At 42.5% G+C, this 20,863-nt stretch overlaps 1 protein-coding gene and 1 pseudogene across 3 annotated transcripts; one reads left to right on the top strand and one right to left on the bottom strand.

The window, feature by feature from the left end:
* Window positions 1-919: 919 nt before the first annotated feature.
* LOC133930226 (V-type proton ATPase subunit D-like) lies at window positions 920-2,817 on the bottom strand (annotated as a pseudogene).
* Window positions 2,818-17,765: 14,948 nt separating this feature from the next.
* Window positions 17,766-20,529, top strand: LOC133931206 (probable trehalose-phosphate phosphatase 4). Of its 3 annotated transcripts, XM_062378042.1 has the most exons (11): window positions 17,766-18,005; window positions 18,057-18,163; window positions 18,256-18,396; window positions 18,513-18,584; window positions 18,693-18,770; window positions 18,915-18,968; window positions 19,134-19,235; window positions 19,396-19,543; window positions 19,674-19,744; window positions 19,923-20,015; window positions 20,135-20,529. In XM_062378042.1, exons 1-11 carry the CDS (start codon window positions 17,867-17,869, stop codon window positions 20,216-20,218), a joined length of 1,089 nt encoding a protein of 362 aa, XP_062234026.1. In that variant the 5' UTR covers window positions 17,766-17,866; the 3' UTR covers window positions 20,219-20,529. The 3 variants fall into 3 exon arrangements, with proteins under 3 accessions (XP_062234026.1, XP_062234027.1, XP_062234025.1); XM_062378043.1 differs by lacking the exon at window positions 18,057-18,163 and having other exon boundaries at window positions 17,766-18,037; XM_062378041.1 differs by having other exon boundaries at window positions 17,766-18,163.
* Window positions 20,530-20,863: the final 334 nt, after the last annotated feature.

Raw genomic sequence — 20,863 nt, 5'->3', positions numbered from 1 at the left:
TCACAGTGAGGCGAGTATTGCAGCACCATCAAGCATCAGAAATACACATCCCTAAAGCTTGACAATAATCGTTAATGGTCACTCTAGGCATGACCATGTTACGATTAGCACCTGGAAGTTGGAACTATGCTGCTTTCCAATGCTTCAAAGTAGTACTGCTAATTCACACTTATGGTAAATTGTAATTTGTTTGTAATAACCCATCACACTGATTGTTTCTGATTTTAATACTATATATCGTATCCTCATTTTCTGTTAGATACATCTTCTCTAACCAATCTAAAAGTGAACCTAATGATAGGAAGCTCAGTAAATCATATTTTCCAATGGCCACTAACATTAAAACATTATGGAGTGAACATCTATTAACTAGCATCCTGAAGCGTAAGTGTGTTGTTTCTAAATGAAGTGCAATGGCAATATCATGTGGCATGAGTAAAAAATTGTGTGTTTGTGATTACCAAATCTTGTTTACATGAATCAATAAATACTCTAGAGTTCAGATAAATGAACACAAGAAAACAATACAACCAATGTGACCAATCTGCAAGTGAATTGTGATGTTTGAACCTTACTACAAACATGATGTGAAGTGGAACATTGATATCAGGTAAGCATGAAAATATAAATTATGTGGTTGTGATTAGCATATCTTGTTTACATTAATAAACAGTAACATTATAGTTCAGATCAATTATCACAAGCAGGAATACTTTTGGACACCCTTTACACATCTAGCAAAGGTAAGAAGCGTCCATCTAAGAACTAGTGTTTCCCAAAAACTGCAATACTCAATTGATATTGGCAGGGTTTAGAAACCACAACAATAGTCTTTACAGAAGCAAAGAAACCATCGCATCAAGAATTTTTTCTTGATAATGCTACGCACGGATTAAATGATTGGATGACCAAGAGATGATCAGAAGATGATGTTGTCATCCTTCTCGCTACCAGCAACAAGCAAGTTTGTTGCAGCCCCCCACCAAAATGCCCCTCCTAAGCATGACCTCCTCTGCGAGCTGCTCCTCTACAAATAGCTTGGAGGTGACCATTTGGCGTCCGATCTCCCTCTTCTTGTTGCCCTGGATCTTCTTGAACCTGAAGAAGTCCTTGCGCTCAAGCTCGTCAATCTCCGCCATGATGTAGGTGATGGTGTTCTTGATCCTGGCCTTGATGACGTTCTCCAATGCGTTGACATGGTGGTTGGTGGTCTTGATGGCCTCGTTGACCATGAGGAAACATGTCTAGAGTGAGGCAAGCTCAATGAGCACCTTGATGGTCGTGACGTGCATGGCGCTGTAGGCGACGACCTGCTGCCCCCTGCGCACGAGTCCTGTGAGGCTCAGTGACGCGTTGGATGGCCTCGCGAATGCGACGACAGGGTCCATGGAGTGGGTGAACTTGGGGGGCTTGACCGCAGCCACGTTCTCCTGGTGGGAGCGGATGCGGCGCAAACAGACTAGAGGACAATGTGGTAGACGCCGTCGCTGGTGACATACTTGCCCTCAGCTAGGGAGAAGGAGGACGCGCGCATGGTCTCGCCCATGGACTCCTTGGCGGCAGCGATCTTCTTGAGGATGGCACGGAACTGTACTATGAGCATGTTCGACTTCTTCTTCAGCATCGTGTGGCCGCGCGTTGCGCTGACGAGATGACCTTTCATACCTCGAGCATCGTTACCGTCGGCACCACGTCTCAATCATGAATCTAAGGAAGAGGATGAGGGGATTGCAGGTGCTATCAACTCTCTTGGTTGGATTGTGTACCATTGTGCGTAATGGGATGGTGTACAATTGTGCAAGCCCATTTAAAAAATTATGTATGCCCGTCCTTCTTTCCAGCCCATTTGTTCGGGAGCTCATCACTCCATAATTTTCTAACTCCCTCATAAATTCATTTCACAAATTCCATCTCCCACCTCATTCAATGCTGCTACGAATCTAAAGGCACCAATCGGTGGCCCAGATACCCCCTGTGCTTAGGTCCCCTTGAAAAAAATCCTTGTTCCATGTTGAAGGCCTTCGCATGTTTGAAGAGGAATTCCTTGGAAAGTTCTACATTGTTGCACCATTCTTTCCAAAGGTTCCAAGAAACATATACAAATATTGCACTAGTGCACTTTCTTTGATCCTTCGGCACACCATCAATCATGGTCTCCCACCAATTCACAGTGTCAACATTTTGAGTTTGAAACGTCAATCGCCACCGGTCAATTTGCGTCCAGAACGACACTCTCCTTCATTTTATTTTATTTTTTTTATTGATTTGAGTTTTTTTTTGTTCTGACGATCAATTTGTGTGCGCTTACTTTAGGGTTGATCTAAATTGGGAACACGGCCACAATTACACAACACTACATTTTTAAGACATAAGGTTCTAAGGCCATGGACAACGCCATGACTTGGCAGGGCGCTTATGATCCATTACGTATTTTGTTTTCTATGGTAGATCTCATCACCAGAGAGGGTGGGCGCTCGTGGGCAGAAATGCTACTTGATTAAGCATCCGATGCTTGGAGCGTCCATGTGGAGTCAGATGCTACAGGCTAACTAAAAAAATGGCGTGTGTGCACTACTACAGAACACCACATATGTAGCGCTCTCAATGTTGGTTCAACAATAACCGATATTGTTGACATATCAGTGCCGGTTCTTAAACTCCCACGCGCGAACAACCACTAAAGAGTTAAGAACTGGCACTAATACACACTAACAGTGCTGGTTCGATATACCAACCGGCACTAATGGGGCGCTGCAGTATAAAGCCTCCCTTCTCCCTCAAGCGCGACCAGAGTCCCCCAAGCACGATCAGAGCCATCGCAAGCCCACCAGAACAACGCCAATCGTTATTTTTGCTATCTCTACAGTTAAAGGATTCAATATTAGGAGGAGTCAAGTGCTCTAAGGTTAATAAGATGATCTATATTTCTTTTTTAGATTGATTTACTTGGTAGATTGCTCTAGGGTTGTTGGTTGGTGCTTGTTCTATGGTTATGGATTTAAAGATGCAATTGAGATCTAATTTAGGAAAAATTTGTAACTTTGTCATTGTTAGATGTATAGAGATGATCTACATTTGATTCTTAGTTAGATTTAGTTGCTATATTACTCTAGATTTGAATTTAGGTGGTTGTTCCTTGGTGTTGAATTTTGGAATGAGCAAGAGCTCCAATATGATATAAATTAGAGAAAGATCGCTATTTGTCATTGTAGATAATTTAAGAAGTAGATTAATAGTCACATGTAAATAGATGTGGGTGCGTACATTAAAATCTATGGACAATTACAAATTTACCACTACTTGAACCGTTATTGTCATTAAAAGAATTGCAAAAATACCACTAGAACTGTGATTCGAGTGGCATCCTTGCAAAGAATAAAAAATCAGAGAGGTATTGCAAATGCCCCTAAAATCTAGCTCCAATTTTCTAGTATGCGGTTTGTGTATATTTTTAAAGTCTTGAATTTAAATAATAATCCAATGAATTTTCTCTGTTCATTAATCAACATAGTGAATTTAACACAATTGATAGAATATTGTGTTGTAGGAATGGCACATCTACCCACAAGTCACAGTCGGACACGACAGCCTTTGGAAGGTGGGTCCCCCGACCAGGCCCAAGTACCGGAATGAGATGAGCCCTCAAATAGGGATCAATCAAGATACAAGGTAATTCAATGAATTTGTTCTAGATTTTGAAATGTTTAATTATTATAAGTTGAATGTGTTTAATTATAATGATTTGCAGATAAATCGGTTATGGATGTACAAGGATCGAGGGCCAGAGTTCTTTGTTGGCATTGAGAATTTTTTGAGGGCTACCGTAGTGTACAAGAAGCCAAAAAGGAAGCGTGTCGATCACTATATATGTTGTTCATGTGTCGACTGCAAGAACGAGAAGCAGTTTTCAAACATAGAGTAGATTCGTGCACACTTGATTTGCAGGGGTTTCAAGACTGGCTATACCCGTTGGACTGAGCATGGTGAATTTTAATATGTTAGGTGTGAAGGGCAACCAACAGTCGAAGAAGACATAAGCAACGATATGATGGCTAACGAAGACTTCAATATGTCAGCATTTGAAGATACTTCTGTCTAGAACGATAGAGGGGACACTTTTGTTGGCAACAATGAAGATGGCTTAGAGAAAATGTTGCACGATGGGGAGGGGGGCTTCACCAGTGAAAGATAACATCAAAAGTTCCAGCGTATGGTAGAGAACTCTAAAACACCAGTTTACCCCGAACTGTAAAGATGAGCACAGTAAGTTGCATGTGGTGCTGACACTGATGCAAATAAAGGCTAGCAATGGTTGTGCTGATAAGAGCTTCAATGAATTGTTAGAATTCTTGAGGGAATTGCTTCCAAGGGAGAATGTGTTGCCCGAAAATATGTACCATACCAAGCAGGTTGTCTACTTGTTGAGATTGAAAGTAGAGAAAATACATGCATGTGGAAATGATTGCATGTTGTTTCGCGGTGAGGATTCATACTTGGAAGCATGTCGTGTTTGCAATGCACCATGGTACAAGCGCAACGTTGATGATATCGAGAGCGATGGCGTGGGGGTGAAGAGAAAGAAGAAAAGACTCCCCCCACCCCGGTTAAGGTGGTTTGATATTTCTCTATAATCCCCCATTTGAAGCGATTGTTTGCTAACAGAGCGAATGCCAAGTTAATGCGATGGCATGCAATGGAGAAGATTTGATTCAAAATACAAGAAATTCAGAGATGAAGTGAGGAATATAAGGCTCGAATTAAGTACGGATGGGATAAATCCTTTCAGCAACACGAGAAGTACCCATAGCACTTAGCTTGTGACTCTCTGTATCTACAACCTTCCACCTTAGATGTGCATGAAGCAGAAGTACCTTATGATGCCTTTGGTGATTAGTGAGCCGAATCAACCAGGCAACAATATCGATGTGTACCTCAAACCATTAGTTGAAGATCTTCTTGTATTATGGAAAGATGGTGTATGGGTATGGGATGGGTACAGAAGTGAGAATTTCACCCTGCACGCAATGTTATTTGTAACGATCTCATATTGGCCCACTCTTTGGAATCTATTAGGGCAGACGGTAAAAGGATACAATGGATGTGTTCAGTGCTTAGAGGAAACGGAGGGGGGGGGGGGCTGATGAACAGTCAAAAAATGATCTTTATGGGTCATTGTAGGTTCCTTCGTCCAGATCACCCATACTGCAAGAATAAAAGAGCTTTTGACAGGACAGTGGAGCATGTCAAGATCCAAAGATTCGCACTGGAGAATAAGTATTTAGGATGGTAAAACACCTAGAGTTGTACTTGGAATGGGGCCAGGCAGTACAAAAATCCCGTCTTGACAAAATGCTCTTATGTGAAAAAGATATCAATATTTTGGTTGCTACCTATTGGAAGTATCTTATGGTCCGACACACAATCGATGTCATGCACGTGGAGAAGAATATGTTTGATAGATTGATTGGTACCTTATTAGATATTTCCAGGAAAACAAAAGATACACTAAATGCACGGCTGGACCTGGGAGAAATAAACCTAAGGAAGGACCTACATTACATACAATTAGACAATAGCAAAAAGAAACTTACCACAACTTACTACACTATGAGCAAGGAAGAGAAGACCCGCTTGTGTGGTTGCTTGCGTGATGTCAAAGTTCCAACTGGTTACTTATCCAACATCAGGAGCGTAGTAAACATGAAAGATAAGAAGTTAGTTGGCACGAAGTCTCATGATTGTCACGTGATGATGACGCATATGCTTCCAATTGCAATTAGAGCTATTTTGCCGGATAAGGTCCAAGACCGAATCATAAAGTTGTGTTCATTCTTCAACGCAGTTTCATAGAAGGTCATTGATCCGAACAAACTGGTAAAGGTGCAGAAAGATGTGGTCTATACTATATATCAGTTTGAGACTATTTTCCCTTCGGTATTTTTTGATATAATGCCTCATCTAATTGTTCACATTGTGGGTGAGATAAAGAGCCTTGGTCCCATGTTTCTGCATCAGATGTATCCTTTTAAAAGGTTCATGGGGGTTCTAAATAAATATGTTCGTAACCGAGGTCGCCCAGAAGGTTGCATTGCCCAAGGGTGGAGTACAGAGGAGGTCATTGAGTTTTGCATTGATTACATGAAACTGAACGCGATTACTATGCCTATATCTCGCTATGAGGGGAGGCTAAAGGGGAAAAGGACAATAGGTCATACGTCAATCCATATCAAAGATCGTGTTCCATTCACTCAAGCACACTTTGCAGTTCTGCAACAATCACTTGTAGTGATCCTGTATGTCAATATGCACGTGAGCATACTATGCTCCACAAATCCAACGAAGTCAGATGATTGGATCGCGAGAGAGCACAGAGATAATTTCGGTAATTGGTTACGTCAACACATGATGGATAAGGATGCTCTATTGGAACTGCTGGCTAATGGCCCGTCAACTACAATTCGGACATTCCAAGCATACGAGATCAATGGTTATACATTTTATACGAGAGCACAAGACAACAAGAGCACTAATCAAAATAGCGGTGTCCGTATTGATGCCTATTTCTGCGCTGGCAATAGAGAAACCTACTATGAATTCATAGAGGAGATTTGGGATCTTGAATATGGCGAGTTAATAGTCCCTCTGTTTTGGTGCCAATGGGTTAGGCTCCTAGAGGGAGTCAAGGTCGACAAGTACGGTATGACTACCGTGGACCTCAAACTCATCGAATACGGAGAACAAACATTCGTGCTTGCTAAGAATGTTGCTCAAGTTTTTTATGTAAAGGACCCGGGTCCAGCTATCAAGGAGTGTCACGTGGTTCTTCAAGGAAAAAGAAAGATTGTCGATGTTGAGGATATTATCGATGAAGAAGACCGCAACACATTCGATGACCTGTCTACTTTTGGAGAGAATGTCGAACTTCCTCTCATTAATGACACTAAGGAAGCTACCTACATACGCCATGACCACAATGAAGCATTAATCGTTTAATGAAAGCAGCTTTCATGTATTTGTATCGAGGACATGTATGGTGAAGAGTAACTTTTTGAAAGTTTTGATCTGAGTGCCACACCATGCAATTGGACTTATGTGAATTGGTTAGAATTCAAATTGATTAAAAGGAGAAAATCAAATGAAGAGCTAAAAACCACAAAGTTAACCCAGAATCAGTGGTTAACGTTAATTTTCATGTAAAGAGTATGAAAAATTAAGTTTAACATAATTGGTTTCACATGTTTTTTTTATATGGATATTTCATAATTTCATTACAGAATTAACAAATTACAAACTTATTAATGAAATAAAGATAATTCAATGTCATTTCATGTATGCAAGTATTTTTATCATGTAGGCGATAGTAATACAAACTCAGCAAATTTCGTTTTATATTTTTCTCAAGTCTAATCATTTTTCTATGTATTTTTCAAGTTTTCAGCCAAATTTAACAATAAAAGAATATTTCCAGGGAAAAAGTATTTATCACTGCCGGTTCTAAGTAGTAACCGGCACTGATACTCCATATATCAGTGCCAGTTAGCAACTAGAACCGGCACTGATGCTTCTATCTATATATACCAACACTTAGCCGCTCTCCTCGTTCGCTCCATTCACCATTTTAGGCCGCTCCTCCTCCTCCTAACGCACCTCATCCTCGAGTGTTGGTCCTCCCCGACAGCTGCATCCTCCCCGACCGTCAGCTCCTCGACCGCCGCCTCCTCCCCAACCGTGCCACCTCCTCCCTAGCCACCCCCTCCTCGACCTCCGCCTCCTCGACCGCCACCTCCCCAGTCGCCGCCTCCTCCTAACGCTTCCTCCTCGACTGCCGCCTCCTCGACGCACTACCATTCCTCCTCCCAACACGCTGACTCCTCCCCGGTCGCCACATCCTCCCGACCGCCGCATCCTCCCCGATTGCCACCTCCTCCCGAAGCACTACCGCTACTCCTCCCGATGCGCTGACTCCTCCCCGCAGCCAACGACAGAAGGCACTCCTTCCTTGTAGTCATCGTCGTCCGCTTCCCCCTTCGCCCCCTCTGTTAGAGTTAGGCAAGCAATTTTCTCTGATTGAGTGATCTAGAGAATATGAAGTCTTCAGAATTTTTGGAGCAAATTGTTGTAGAAGTTCGATCACTAAGATGCTAGTTAGGTAAATTGTTCTCTGAATTTTGCAGCTACTAGCTAGCTGGTTTGTTCTACTGGCAAAAAGCATGTTTTTGAAATTTTGTATAGTTTGTATATGCTAGCCCTAATTCTTTTCTAATGTTATCTTGCCATGTAGAACCTTTATTTTGTATTAGTTTATTACTATTCCTAGAATACTGAAACCAATCTACTATTGCTATTACTATTTCCTTTCTAGTTAGTTCTATATTGGTTTACTGCTATTCCTAGTACCACTGTGTTAGTTCGGTATTTGTTAATTGCGGGCAACCTGATATAGTAAATATGTGCATAACCTTATGAGAATGCTTATCCATACAAATGAACACATGTGCTAGTGCTTATTGAAATACATGCCTTCAGCAAATAAGCACTTGAAGCAATCGTCTGAACCTAGCCATTATGCAAAAGCAAAGGGAACTTTATTCCGTCCACCTCGAGCCCTCCATGTTGAATTGACTCATATAATAAGCTTGCATGTTGTAATACCCCAAGTGTTTACGAAATAAAATAAAGCGGTTAACCATGGGTCTTCCGGAAGTGCAAAATTTGACTTTTTAGATCCGTTGTTCAGATGGGCGATCAGAGACCACGGATGTGTAGAACTCGTCAAGGCGATTCCATTTTACTATTTAAATGTCCCATTAGGACACCGGCGAATCCATGGCGAACCCAATTAATTTTGGCCGTTGGATGGAAAAGGAAAAGTTAAAAAAAAAGAAGAGATAAGAGGGCCGGATGCACACCGATCCATCCAAAAGTTGCTCGACCAAAAGAGCTGCCCCTCCCCTGGCTGCTGGTGCATCTCTCTCTCCCCCCGCTGTTGCTAATCTAGGCGCCCAAGAGGAAGGAGAAGGAGGTGGAAGTGGAGGAGGAGAAGGGCTGCAGGAAGGAGGAGAAGAGAAAGGAAAGGTTGGAGGAGGAGAGCTGCTGCTGCAAAGTTTTCATGGGGAACCCTAGGTGAGGTACAAAACAATATTTTTCTCTGCAATTGGTTTTTGGAGAAGTTTTTTTTTAGTTTTGGGAATTAGAGGATTAGGGGTGATATTAGAGTTTAACCTCGAATTCGGGTTGTTGTTTTCTGTCAGATTGTGCATTCGGCTAGGGGTCGGTTTTTATCTATGTTCTAGGCCAAATCTACCAAACCCATATTAGAAACAGTTGTAGGGGATTCAGATATCTCTGTGCTCATAAAATTTCACGATTTTAACCCAAGTGGTTTAGGAGTTATGAAATTTTGAAGTTGGCTGTCAGGTTCTGATGTGGTGCGGGACAGTCATAGATCTATTCAGTTTTCAACTGCTTAGAGGTCGAACCAGTTTTTTCAATGTGAAGAAAAGTTGTAAAAGTTTTCTTATTCTTTTCATATCGCTAAAGAACGTAATTTTTGGTTAACTAAAACTCCAGTTATGCTCCATCAACGTAGACTGTCTTGTTTTGGCCGTCAGAAAATTTAATCAATGTTCAGAGCATGTTTAGTTCTAGTTAATGACCTTTTATGTAGATCAATTTTATACCAATGTTGTAGCTCTTGTTGTTATGTCCATTTCCACCAAATATTAGAATTTTTAGTTGAGTAGTTTTGGAGATATTCAGTTTTAGATAACTACTGTTCAAAATCAGTGACAATTTATCAGTGCTGTGTTGAGAGTCCGTTTAGGCGACTTTAGAGGCATGATAAAATTACTTTTTCTCTATGAAAGTTGTAGATATCCTTCTTTATTTTCCAAATATGTATTTATTTGTTATCATATATATGGTAGAAAAATAGATACGAAAAGGTGAAGCAGCACTACTGCAGTCAATTGAATGTGAAGATGTTGGTTTGTAGGTTTAGCAGGTTGCGAGGTGTAGGACCGTGTTCCATGCTGTTTGTATGTTATTTGTTGTGTGGTGGTGCTGATATGTGAGTGCATGAGCAGGTGGTGTTGCAACGAGGCGTGTATGTCTTATCTTCATCGTCGGTAAAGGCAAGTGAATGTAGCTGTTGCGTTGCTACAACTTTAACTTGTTATTTTTACTACCTCCATTCTTAATAATGAAGCATACATAGTTATATTTAATAATTTGGAGGATTAAATCTTCTGCCCTAATTTAGTGGGAATGTGCCATTAAGTTGATAGTATTGTGGCTCTGATGTTGATATTTTTGCTTTATGCTTAAATAAGGATGAATGGGTAAATGCAAATACTTGAGGATGGTTCCAGAAATTCAGTGTGTGGATGATTGTATATTGAACATATGAGCTATGTTGCACGGATACTTCCCAGATGTGCCGTATCGCCGTCCAGAACTCGGGGATACGGGGATACGCGGGGATACGGCGGGGATACGCGTATCCCCGTGTATCCCTTATTTTCAATTTAAAATAAATACAAAATAAATGGGATACTTCGGGATACTCCATGGATACTTCGGGGATACTCCGTCAGCTTCAGGAGATCATGGCGCAGCTCTCCGCGATGGGTGTAGAAGAGCTCTAGGCGCGCTGTGCAATGGCACTGCCCTGTTCGTACTCTCCGGCGACGAGCGGCCGCGGGGCTCAGTCAGAGGAGGGGCGGGGAAGATGCAGCACATCCCAGAGAACCGATTTGAGGTGGTCGTGGCAATAGTGGTGGATGGAGGAAGAGCCACCATGAGCAGCTGTGCTCAGGCCGACAGCAAGAATGGGGAAGAAAGGAGCAGCTGCTACTCCTTCATTCCTCCTTCTCGATCTTCTGAATTTGAGAAGATATTAGGAGGGGAAGATTGAGTTCTTGTCACTTCTTGATGAGCTTAGCATGTTTCTTTATCCTATATTTCTATGATATTATTATGTTATATTATTATGTAATGCACAATTCAGCTATGGTTATAGTATTGGATTTGGGTTTATCGTATCCCCGTATTGCTGTTTTTTGAAAATACCATATCCCCGTATCCTCGTATCCGTATCTCCGTATCCGTATCCCCGTACCGTGCAACATAGCATATGAGGTATGCTTGTGTAGGTTATCTATGCTTTGAACTAACTCAATTATAATCATAAAGTTCTTACTGTCATATACATGTTTCAAATGAAATAGGTTAACCATGGGTAAACATAGGTGGATTGGTTATTTTATTGGTGCTCAGCATAGAATATGATATTCATAGTGGATACATACGAAAGAAGTCTATTGTTAAATTCCTATTTAGTATGTCGGGGTTTGACTATAAAGCCTTTATTTGTGTCTTGATGGATGCTTGCAAAGAATGTATTATTTATTTCTTTGTCTCGAAGGTGCATGTTGAAGATCATGTTATATGTATTGTACCTTTTGGTATTTGAAGTATTATTAGTGGTATACTTTAATATGAATGCAGCATGTCATATGCACTTGCATTTCATATGCATTGGAAGTTATGTCGTAAAGATCACAACTGTACCGGTACACATCGTACGTCGCCCGAGGAGGATTGCGATGTAAAAGAAGATATATCATTGCATTCATATGTATTGCTTTATAGAATTGATTGCTGGATATGTTGAGGTTGCATTGGAGATCATTATGAGAAGTGCCGTTTCTCCGTGGATATGTTCATTGTGGTATGACTTGTGGATTCATGAAGGTATTGAAGTCCTACGTAGATTTGCATTGCATAGTATCCATGTGCGTCATATTGTGTTGCAGTAATCTTTCATATACTATTTGGTTGGGATGAATTGCATGCAAATATTTGAGTAATCTTACCAATTGTAGAAGTTATGTGATTACGAGTGAATTATTCTTAATGCTGTCATTTATTATTATTACGACTTGAACTCTATTCATGATGTTTTGGATGATGATAAATTTTTTTATAAGTCTTATTTAACTCTTAGAAGTTGAAGTCAATTATAGATGTTGATATCATGTCATATGGGATAGATAGTTTTTTTATCTGGCTTATATTATATTAATGTTTTCTATGAACATGTTTTTATTGATCTACTTTTAGAAGTAACAGTTTAACCTTCTTAAAAAAATGAACATGATGAATACTGTAATGTCTTTACTACCTGTGTAAGTTTTAAATTGATGCTTTAAATATTGTGGTTTAAATAGCTTGCTAAAGTAGTTCGTTTACTGAGATTACCCAATCTCACCCTTGCATTTTCCCTCCCCAGGTTGTTTTCTTGAGACTAGTTTGGAGAGAAGGGCTTAGCAGCACGTCTTACACATTCATGACATCACTTACACTATTCAAAGTAATGTTACAGTAATAATGTAATAGATGCTGGTGTCGTTGCTTGACTATCTTAAATATGCCCTAGAGTGGTCAAGTTCTTGTTCTTCTCTTTTGCTAGGATATTTTTAAATGTTAGTGTGATGTTATTTCATAATATATACCTCTATCTGTTGTTGCTTCCATGTTGCATCTCGTTTCAAGAGAGATGCTGCCGAAATTTATATATATATATAGTTCGGTATGCTTGAAGTGTAGTTAAGTAGCATTTCAAGCGTCTGTGGGACCCTGGGGTGTTACATATGTTGTTCCTTATCGAGTTGTTTTGATTCAATTTCTATTCACTATATTCATTTTTTTGTTTCAAACTCCCAAAAGTTTGTGAAAAATGCAAATCTGCATATTATATGAGTCAATTCAATCAAAAGTTGCTTATTTGTTGTAAAAAATGCAAGTCTACTAGATCTTGCATAGGATGCTTTCAGTAATCATTCTTGCATATTCTATTGAAAATATGACATATCTCTAAGCACAAATTGAATGTGAACTTGAATTTTTTTTTTGGCTATATAGTTGTTGTCTGCTTTGCTAAATTAGTTCGGATTCTGTAAGGTGAAGTCGTGTACATATTATGTGTAGCAATGATTTAAATCGCCAATGTCTCTATTATGTGTAGCATTATACATATTATTTGTTTACTTATAAGACATGATAGCATGATTGTTCGATATCTAGCATCTTTATATGTCATGAGCATGACATATAACTTAATATGAAAATCAGAAGCATCTTTTTCTTTGGGATTGGGATCTTCTTCCATCAAATTTTTCATCAATGTCAATATGTAAACAAATATAGCTACCTAGCTAGCTAGCACATGTCCATGAGCAAGACAACGACTTACTAACCATATGAACGTTTTACTTGGCCTTTTTCTAAATGTGAATCAATGCATATATTGTAACCATAATTTGATTACATATCTCATTAATTTTAACTCTAAATCCAGTGTTTTTTGTGTCTCAAAGTTTTATGTAGGAATGGCATGTGCAAAATCCAACCACCGTGCAAGGCTTCATCCTGTCCCCCCTCCGATACAAGGCCCCTCCTCAGATTCGGCTCCAGCCTCGGTACAAGATGAGCCTGCAAACATGGAGCTAGACTAGATGAGAGGCGGTAGCCCGAGTGCATACCTGAACATGGATCAGTTTGAGTTGGAGACAGTCGTTGAGGTTGCGCGGGGCAAGGCCGAAGATGATGCTACGGAGGATCAGATCAATCCTGATGCTGATGCTTTGGAGGGTGATGAGATGACAGGAGAAGAGAGGAGTGGATGAGATCCCAGCAGGATGCCCGAGAGACGTTTTATCATCACGGAGGTCAATTCAGTTGGGGAGCCCATGAGACCTAAAATTGTTATGGGGCCAATCAAAACAACAATTGGGTCTCTAGTGAGGGACCATGTTGGAATCATATATAGAAGTTGGAGAGGCAGATGAGATGACATGTGGGTGGTTCCCGATAACATCAAGGTTCTTATGTGAGGCAAGTTGGTGGCAAAGTTTGAATACCCTGAAGAATACAACATGGCCAAAGAGAAGCATCATTCCCTATCAACAATGGCCATCGCGGTCAACAATTTTAAGGGTAAGCTGTGGAGAAATTATTACTTGGTGGGTCAGATACCAAAATGGGATGATTATCCGATGGTGGAACCATTTTAGAATGATTTCATAGAGTACAAGCGGTCAGAGGAAGCACAACGACTAAGTAAGGTAAACAAGGCCAACTCCCACAAGAACATGTACCCCCACAGAACTGGCTCGCGTGGGTACGTGAGGAAATACGACGAGTGGGAAGAGATGGAAGAACAAGTAACTCACAGTGGTGCCACACCTCAAACAGCCGACTGGATTGAACAAGCAAAGCACTATGTGTACGCGAGAGGGGTGACTTTATTGGCAGATGGCGGCCTAATCTTCAAAAGCGATAGAGAATAGGAAGTGACGCAAAGAATTGCAGATGCCCACACCCAGTCTTTCAATGCTCTTTCAGGCCAAAAAGGGAGAAAGACTAGCCAACCTTGGTACTGGGAACCAAGGAGAACCCAGGTCACACCAGAGACAAGGGTGTGATGCCTTGGAAAGAGGGATTCCTAGAAGTCATCGAAAGTTACAGGAGTCGAAAGAGAAGGAGAGAAGAACTGGAAGAGTTGCTGGCTTTAGTACGGTAAGAACTGGTCCAAGAGCATCAGATGACAGACGCAAAAATCAAAGAAGCACTTTAGCAAGGAAACAAGTAACAGCAAGGCGAAGAAAATTTATGTGAGCCCTAGTGGTCATCGGAGCAGCTGTGCGTCTGCGGGGTTTGCAGAACAAGAATCGGCCCGTTACCCATGGATGACATCACAAAAAGTAAAGTGTGCAAACTTGTCATGCCCACCTTGAACATTACCACCACGGTGGCTATGGGGCAGGTCGACCAATGCATGGAAGGAGCTCTTTTCAACGATCTTCCGATACCGTGGGGATACGCCAAGGTCCATGTGGACTCCGTACGAAGTCCGTACCGTAAGATTAACATGTATTACCCCAGAGAGATGGGTTCCAAGAGGTTCAGATCAAATATAGGTGGCTTTGTGTTGTGGCCTAAGCACTACATAGTGTTTGAAGATGAGATAGACGAATCATTTGATGTGGAGTCGGACCCACCACACAGAATTTTTTTGACTCCTCCACCAATCGCGGCCACCGCCACCGTCACCCAGAAGAGAGCCAACTCCTCCCTTACGCAAGTCGCCACCAAGGGAGCCAACTCCTCCCCCTTAGAAGTCAACACCAGTGCCACCAGGAGAGCCAACTCCTCCACCTCCAAAATCAGCACACCACCACCAACAGAGGAAACTCCTCCCCCTCCGAAGTTGATAACAGCTGCACAATCTAAGAATTTGAGTTTATCTTAGAAGTCGACTTCATCCTAGAAGCAAAAGGCACCTAAGAAGATGGCAGCACCTAAAAAGTTATCTTATGAACAAACACCAGAGGAAAACAGAGCGATAGTGGACACTAGTGTTAAGAAATTCTTTCAAAAGCCAGAGCCTGAAAAGAAAATACCAATTCGTGCAGAAACACAGAAGTTTTTCTTGAAGATGGCTAAACCTGTTGAGCATAAGAGTAAATCAGACTATGCGCGTATCAAAAGTAAGAAATACTTGAAGGAGTCTTCTATCGAACAGATACGACAAGAACAGAATTTAGAAAGATTTCTTATAGATGGTAAAATGACAAAAGAGCAATTTCTAGATGAGTCCCTGACACCAAAAGCAGTCAGGAGATGGTAATTTAAGTTGGGCAAACTCTTGGTCACGCCAAACGTGTGGGACAAAATAACATATCAACTTCGAAAATTTCATACGTGGTACATAAAGGAGTCGCCGGATAGTAGAGAAATGTTCAAGGCCAGATACAAGGATCGAGATTTCATCCATGGGGATGACTCTATTTATATATTATTTGAGAAAATATATCAACTGTACCAGCAAGATGCCCTCGACATGTCTACCTTAAGTTGTTGGATTGTAAGTGTCATATATGTACAATTCACAGTATACATTCATGTACCATTGGATTGAATGTCTTAACTTATTACTTATGTAGGAGGTACAAAGAGCAGGACAAAGGGCATCTACCATGTGGAATTCATCGACCCACATCATGTAAACCCGACAATGATGCAATCCGATCCAAAAGGAACCGAGGACTATATATTGAAGTGTATTATGGAGCTACAATTGAAAAAATCATACTTTTACCCTACCACTTTGGGTATGTGTTTCCCTTCTTAAATATTCTACCCTTTTTAGCAATACATAGTTAGAAATTAGGATAAACTAACCTATGGTGACCTATGTGCAGTTATCACTGGATCCTCCTTGTCATCTAGCCAGACATTAGCAAGATCGTTGTCTTCGACTCATAAAATAATCCAAAAGAAACCTACCAACCCATCATTGGCTTGCTACAAAGGTAAAACCCGACGATTTTGTTATTACTCTTGTAATATTTGATTTGATTGAATCTAAGTCTACTTATGGTAATAATCACATAAATGCATAGTGTACCTATGATACATCAAGAAGAGTGTTAGACACCGAGCATTTGCGAATGAATGGATTATCCGACATGACTTTCCTTATAGGAAGTAGAGGCCGTGCAATAATTTATGTGATTTTTATATAATAGAATTCATGCACAGATTCAATGGAGACGCGTCATACCAGGTGATCGATGCTGAGGTATGCGACATACATCTTGATGACTAATTTTCAGGTCCAACAAGTGTTCATAAGGATTGATTTCTTCAATTCTTGAAATTGTAGCTCCTCATGCTGTCCATAGATCGACTCATGGCTATTGAAATCAACACACTTCAAGAACAACTTATCGGGTTCATCAATGACCAAGTCATCAGTCCAACCGGTGAGTTCCATGAATTTGGCTCCTCTCTCTCGTTACTTTCATCTAACAAGAAAAAGCAGAGTTCAGAACTTTTGATTAGCAAGAAACTTTAAACTCTTTTTCATTGTTGTAATGAAACATCACATGTATGCGGTATATATATACTATGACGAGACTTGATGTTTTAGAAATGAAATTTATATGTGCTTGTGTATATATGCTGCGATAAAACTTAACATCTCGTAATTAAATTTATATATGCGTGTCTATAAATATATCGTATACTATTGCTGGCAATGGCCAAAAATTGAAAATGCCACGGTATTAGCGGCAACCACCACATTTTAAAAAGGACGGGAAATACCTATCAATGTCGGTTAGTGAAAACAAACAGTGCCGGTTCGATTCACAAACCGGCACTGATAATGATTTTCAGTGTTGATTCCATACCCAACACTAATAGTCTGTGACTATCAGTGTCGAGTAATCAGTGTCAATTCAAAACCCGCCACTGATAACTATTTTGAACTGACACTGATGAGGATATCTGTAGTAGTGGTTGCAGTGTGGGTAAGGGGCCGAGAGAAAAAAATGACAGGAGTCTTTGCGTTGGGTAGAGGATGCTTAAGTGGGCTCTTAGCCCTAAGAATTTAATTAAGCACCTATAGATTAGTTATTCTCATTGTAAATTGGAGCTCTTGCACAGATGCTTGATAAATTGGCATGTATTATCTATCTTTAAGCATCTTTGTAGGAGCATTTGCATTGTATATGCCCTGAGTCCACAAGTAAGTTTTTGTTTCATTCATGACAAGTGAACGTACATTATTGATGCCACGATCGGACGGCTGAAGAGTGCCGCAGTGTGTCAACAACGGCAGCGGGATGCCAATCCGCTTTATAAGTACCGACACTTGGGGCTTCACTTCCTCGCATCGCACCCAAGAAAACCGCCTCCCTAAACTGCTCCCCACAAGCCGCGCAGTTCCGGTTCAAGTGTTGGCCTCGTGCAAGCGCTACAGGGGGAGGGCGCGTGTCTGCGTGTGCGCGCGCGCGCCATGACGAACCAGGACGTGGTGTTCCCGGACATGGGCATTGCGGCGGCCGCGGCCTTGCCGGCCGCCGGCCGCACCCTCTTCGTGTGCCGCGGCGCCGCTGGCGCCGTGTCGTCGCTGCGGGGCAAGTACGGCGGCCTCGGCCTCCCCGGCGCCGACGACGAGTACATCGAAGCTCGGGGCGCCCCGGCAGCGGCGCACGCGCCCGGCCGGCCTTGCCCCACCAGCTGGGTCGTCGATGCCATCCGCGCGTCTTCACCGACCCGCTGCCCCCCCGTCGACGACTATGCCGCGTGGATGGTGAGTTACCACGACATTTTTTCTCGCCTGCGCCGGTGGGTGTGGTTTGTGTTCCATGTTGTTAGTGGGTTTCTTCGTTTGGACGCGCGCAGAGGAAGCACCCGTCGGCGCTGGACAGCTTCGACCATATCGCCGCCGTGGCGAAGGGGAAGAAAATCGTCATGTTCATGGACTACGATGGCACGCTGTCGCCCATCGTCACCGACCCCGACATGGCGTTCATGAGCGCCGAGGTGAGTGAGATCGATACCGAGACAGCGTCCGTTGTGCTCGTCGAGATTCCCGTGTACTCCTCTTCGTGTGCTGACTACGTCTTCCCGCGTGTCTGTGCAATGGTGCGCGCGCGCAGATGAGGTCGGCGGTGCGCAACGTAGCGATGCTCTTCCCGACGGCGATCGTGACCGGCCGGTGCCTTGACAAGGTACGTGCAGGTCAAACGTCTAAGAATCTCATTACACTATTGTCATTCATCAACGCGTACACTACTCCGAGCTAATCAAGTTTCCTTGTTCTTCCTGTTGCCGTTCAGGTCTACAGCTTCGTAGGCCTCTCGGAGCTCTACTACGCCGGCAGCCACGGCATGGACATCAAGGGCCCGGGCTCCAAGGTAGCCGGCCGTCTCATCTCTCAAGCTACCTTTTATCTCTCCACCCAACTAGCCATAGCCCATGCACACCATCAGCACAGCCCCAGTCTTCCCAGCCTTTTCCGCCTAACTCAATTGCTACTTCTTCCTCCGGATTTTCAGGAGGACAAGACGGTCCTGCTGCAACCGGCTCGCGAGTTCCTGCCGGTGATCAACAAGGTGCCTGCCTAGTTCATTACTCTTGTTATTAGTTTTTGTTTTTGACGAACCCCTCTTATTAGTGACCATCTATTGTTAAGGCTTTTGTAACCGTGTTAAAATTAAAACTAGTAATTAGTTGAGCCATGAGAAATTTACCTGCGCACGCGCCGATTACATGGCCAGGCTTACAGGGCTCTGTTGGAGAAGACCAAGGCCACGCAAGGGGCCAGGGTGGAGAACAACAAGTTCTGCCTGTCGGTGCACTTCAGATGCGTGGATGAGAAGGTATCACTCATCGTCCTAGTCTTACAATACCTTTAGACATTCGATGCCAACTTGCCTCCAATCTTTAGGAAGATGCAATTCAAACGAGAAGGTTAATTTTAAGCTGATCAAATGGTGGTGAATCGTGCATCATCTCAACAAGTGCTCCCATGGCCTGCAGAGTTGGAGCCCATTGGCCGAGCAGGTCAAGGCCGTGCTCCGGGACTACCCCGAGCTGAAGCTCACCGAGGGCAGAAAAGTTTTGGAGATCCGCCCGTCGATCATGTGGGACAAGGGCAGGGCCGTGGAGTTCTTGCTCAAATCGCTCGGTTAGTGCCGCATGGCATCTTCATGTCTCGGTCACCGTCGTCGCGATCACCGCCGTTTCATCGCAGCACCGCGAGAGTAAAAATCTTCTGATCACTGACGCTTTTGTCCGCTGGCTGTTCCTTCTCTTAGCATTCGACGACCGTGGCGACGTCCTGCCGGTGTACGTCGGGGACGACCGGACCGACGAGGATGCTTTCAAGGTGCATATACTATACATCATACAACATACATGTACACAACAAGAAGAAAAAAATTAAAAGATGCAGCTTTCATTGCGAACGTCCTGCTGTCGCTTTACATGCTGCGAGCCTGGTGATTTCAACTGTTTTGTTTGTTCCAACCATGGTTAAAAATAGAAGTTTTATTCCTATTTTATAGGTGTTGAGAAAGAGAGTTCAAGGTCTAGGCATCCTTGTCTCCAAGCGCCCCAAGGAGACTGACGCATCGTACTCCCTCAAGGACCCTACTGAGGTATACCATGCACACATATAGACACAATCACTCTCTAAATTACTCATTCCATCACTCTGGTGATGGCGATGTGTCAGATAAAACTAAGCAAGCTGTCGATCAACTCCTTGTTTTTCCAGGTCATGGAGTTCTTGCACCGGCTGGTGCAGTGGAAGCGTCGGCAATCACCGTCGGCGACGATGCGCCCAATGCCGCTGCAGTAGCACAACGACCGATCATTACAGTTGCTGCTAGCCCTGATTCCGAAGAAGTTTAAGCGTGTTTAATTAGTTAATTGTTAGTTAATCGTACTACCCCTGTAATAACCCTCCCCTACATACCATCAAGTCAACCCCCAAGATATGAACCGGCAATCCTAGTTGTTTTTGCTGTATGGGTTTGGGAGGCAGGCATCCATTGATCCGTGTGCAAAGCTGTCTGCCGCCCATAACCCAGGAAGGTTCATCCCCTGCCTGTATGATGAATGACCATGACCCTGCACTCCTGGAAAATGTAACATAAGAATTTATTTTAATGGCGGCTACTTTGTTGAAGAACTCATCACATGCTGAAATTAGTTGCTAAGTTTATGTCCATTTCTATGCACATATGCCTGCTCAAATATGGCATGAGAGACTAGCAAAGGTACAACTCCTTGCAGGAGGTACAAGGACGGCTTGCCACTTTCTGTGCCTCCTGCTAATGAATCTTGCCGGCAAGAAAGCGGCAAGTCGTAGGGAAGGAAAAAAAAAAGGCGCCCGGGCTCTAAAATATCTTGAGTAATTGATAGTTTGGCACTAACTGAAAGAACTTGTTTGACTCCTCAAGAACAAAAATGAAGGACTTATATCTGGGGCAGGCCTTACATA

The sequence above is a fragment of the Phragmites australis genome, chromosome 10 (assembly GCF_958298935.1).
Source record: "Phragmites australis chromosome 10, lpPhrAust1.1, whole genome shotgun sequence".
In the NCBI taxonomy this organism is placed as follows: Eukaryota; Viridiplantae; Streptophyta; class Magnoliopsida; order Poales; family Poaceae; genus Phragmites; species Phragmites australis.
The sequence above is the reverse complement of the archived record's forward strand: the minus strand, read 5'-3'. Positions and strand labels throughout refer to the sequence as shown.

Bases quoted from the DNA above. Each gene is read 5' to 3' on its own strand.
- LOC133931206 (XM_062378041.1), top strand. From the start codon at position 17,867: ATGACGAACCAGGACGTGGTGTTCCCGGACATGGGCATTGCGGCGGCC. The intron at 18,969-19,133 runs GTGCCTGCCTAG...TTACATGGCCAG, and splicing joins TCCTGCCGGTGATCAACAAG to GCTTACAGGGCTCTGTTGGA. The intron at 19,236-19,395 runs GTATCACTCATC...CATGGCCTGCAG, and splicing joins TCAGATGCGTGGATGAGAAG to AGTTGGAGCCCATTGGCCGA.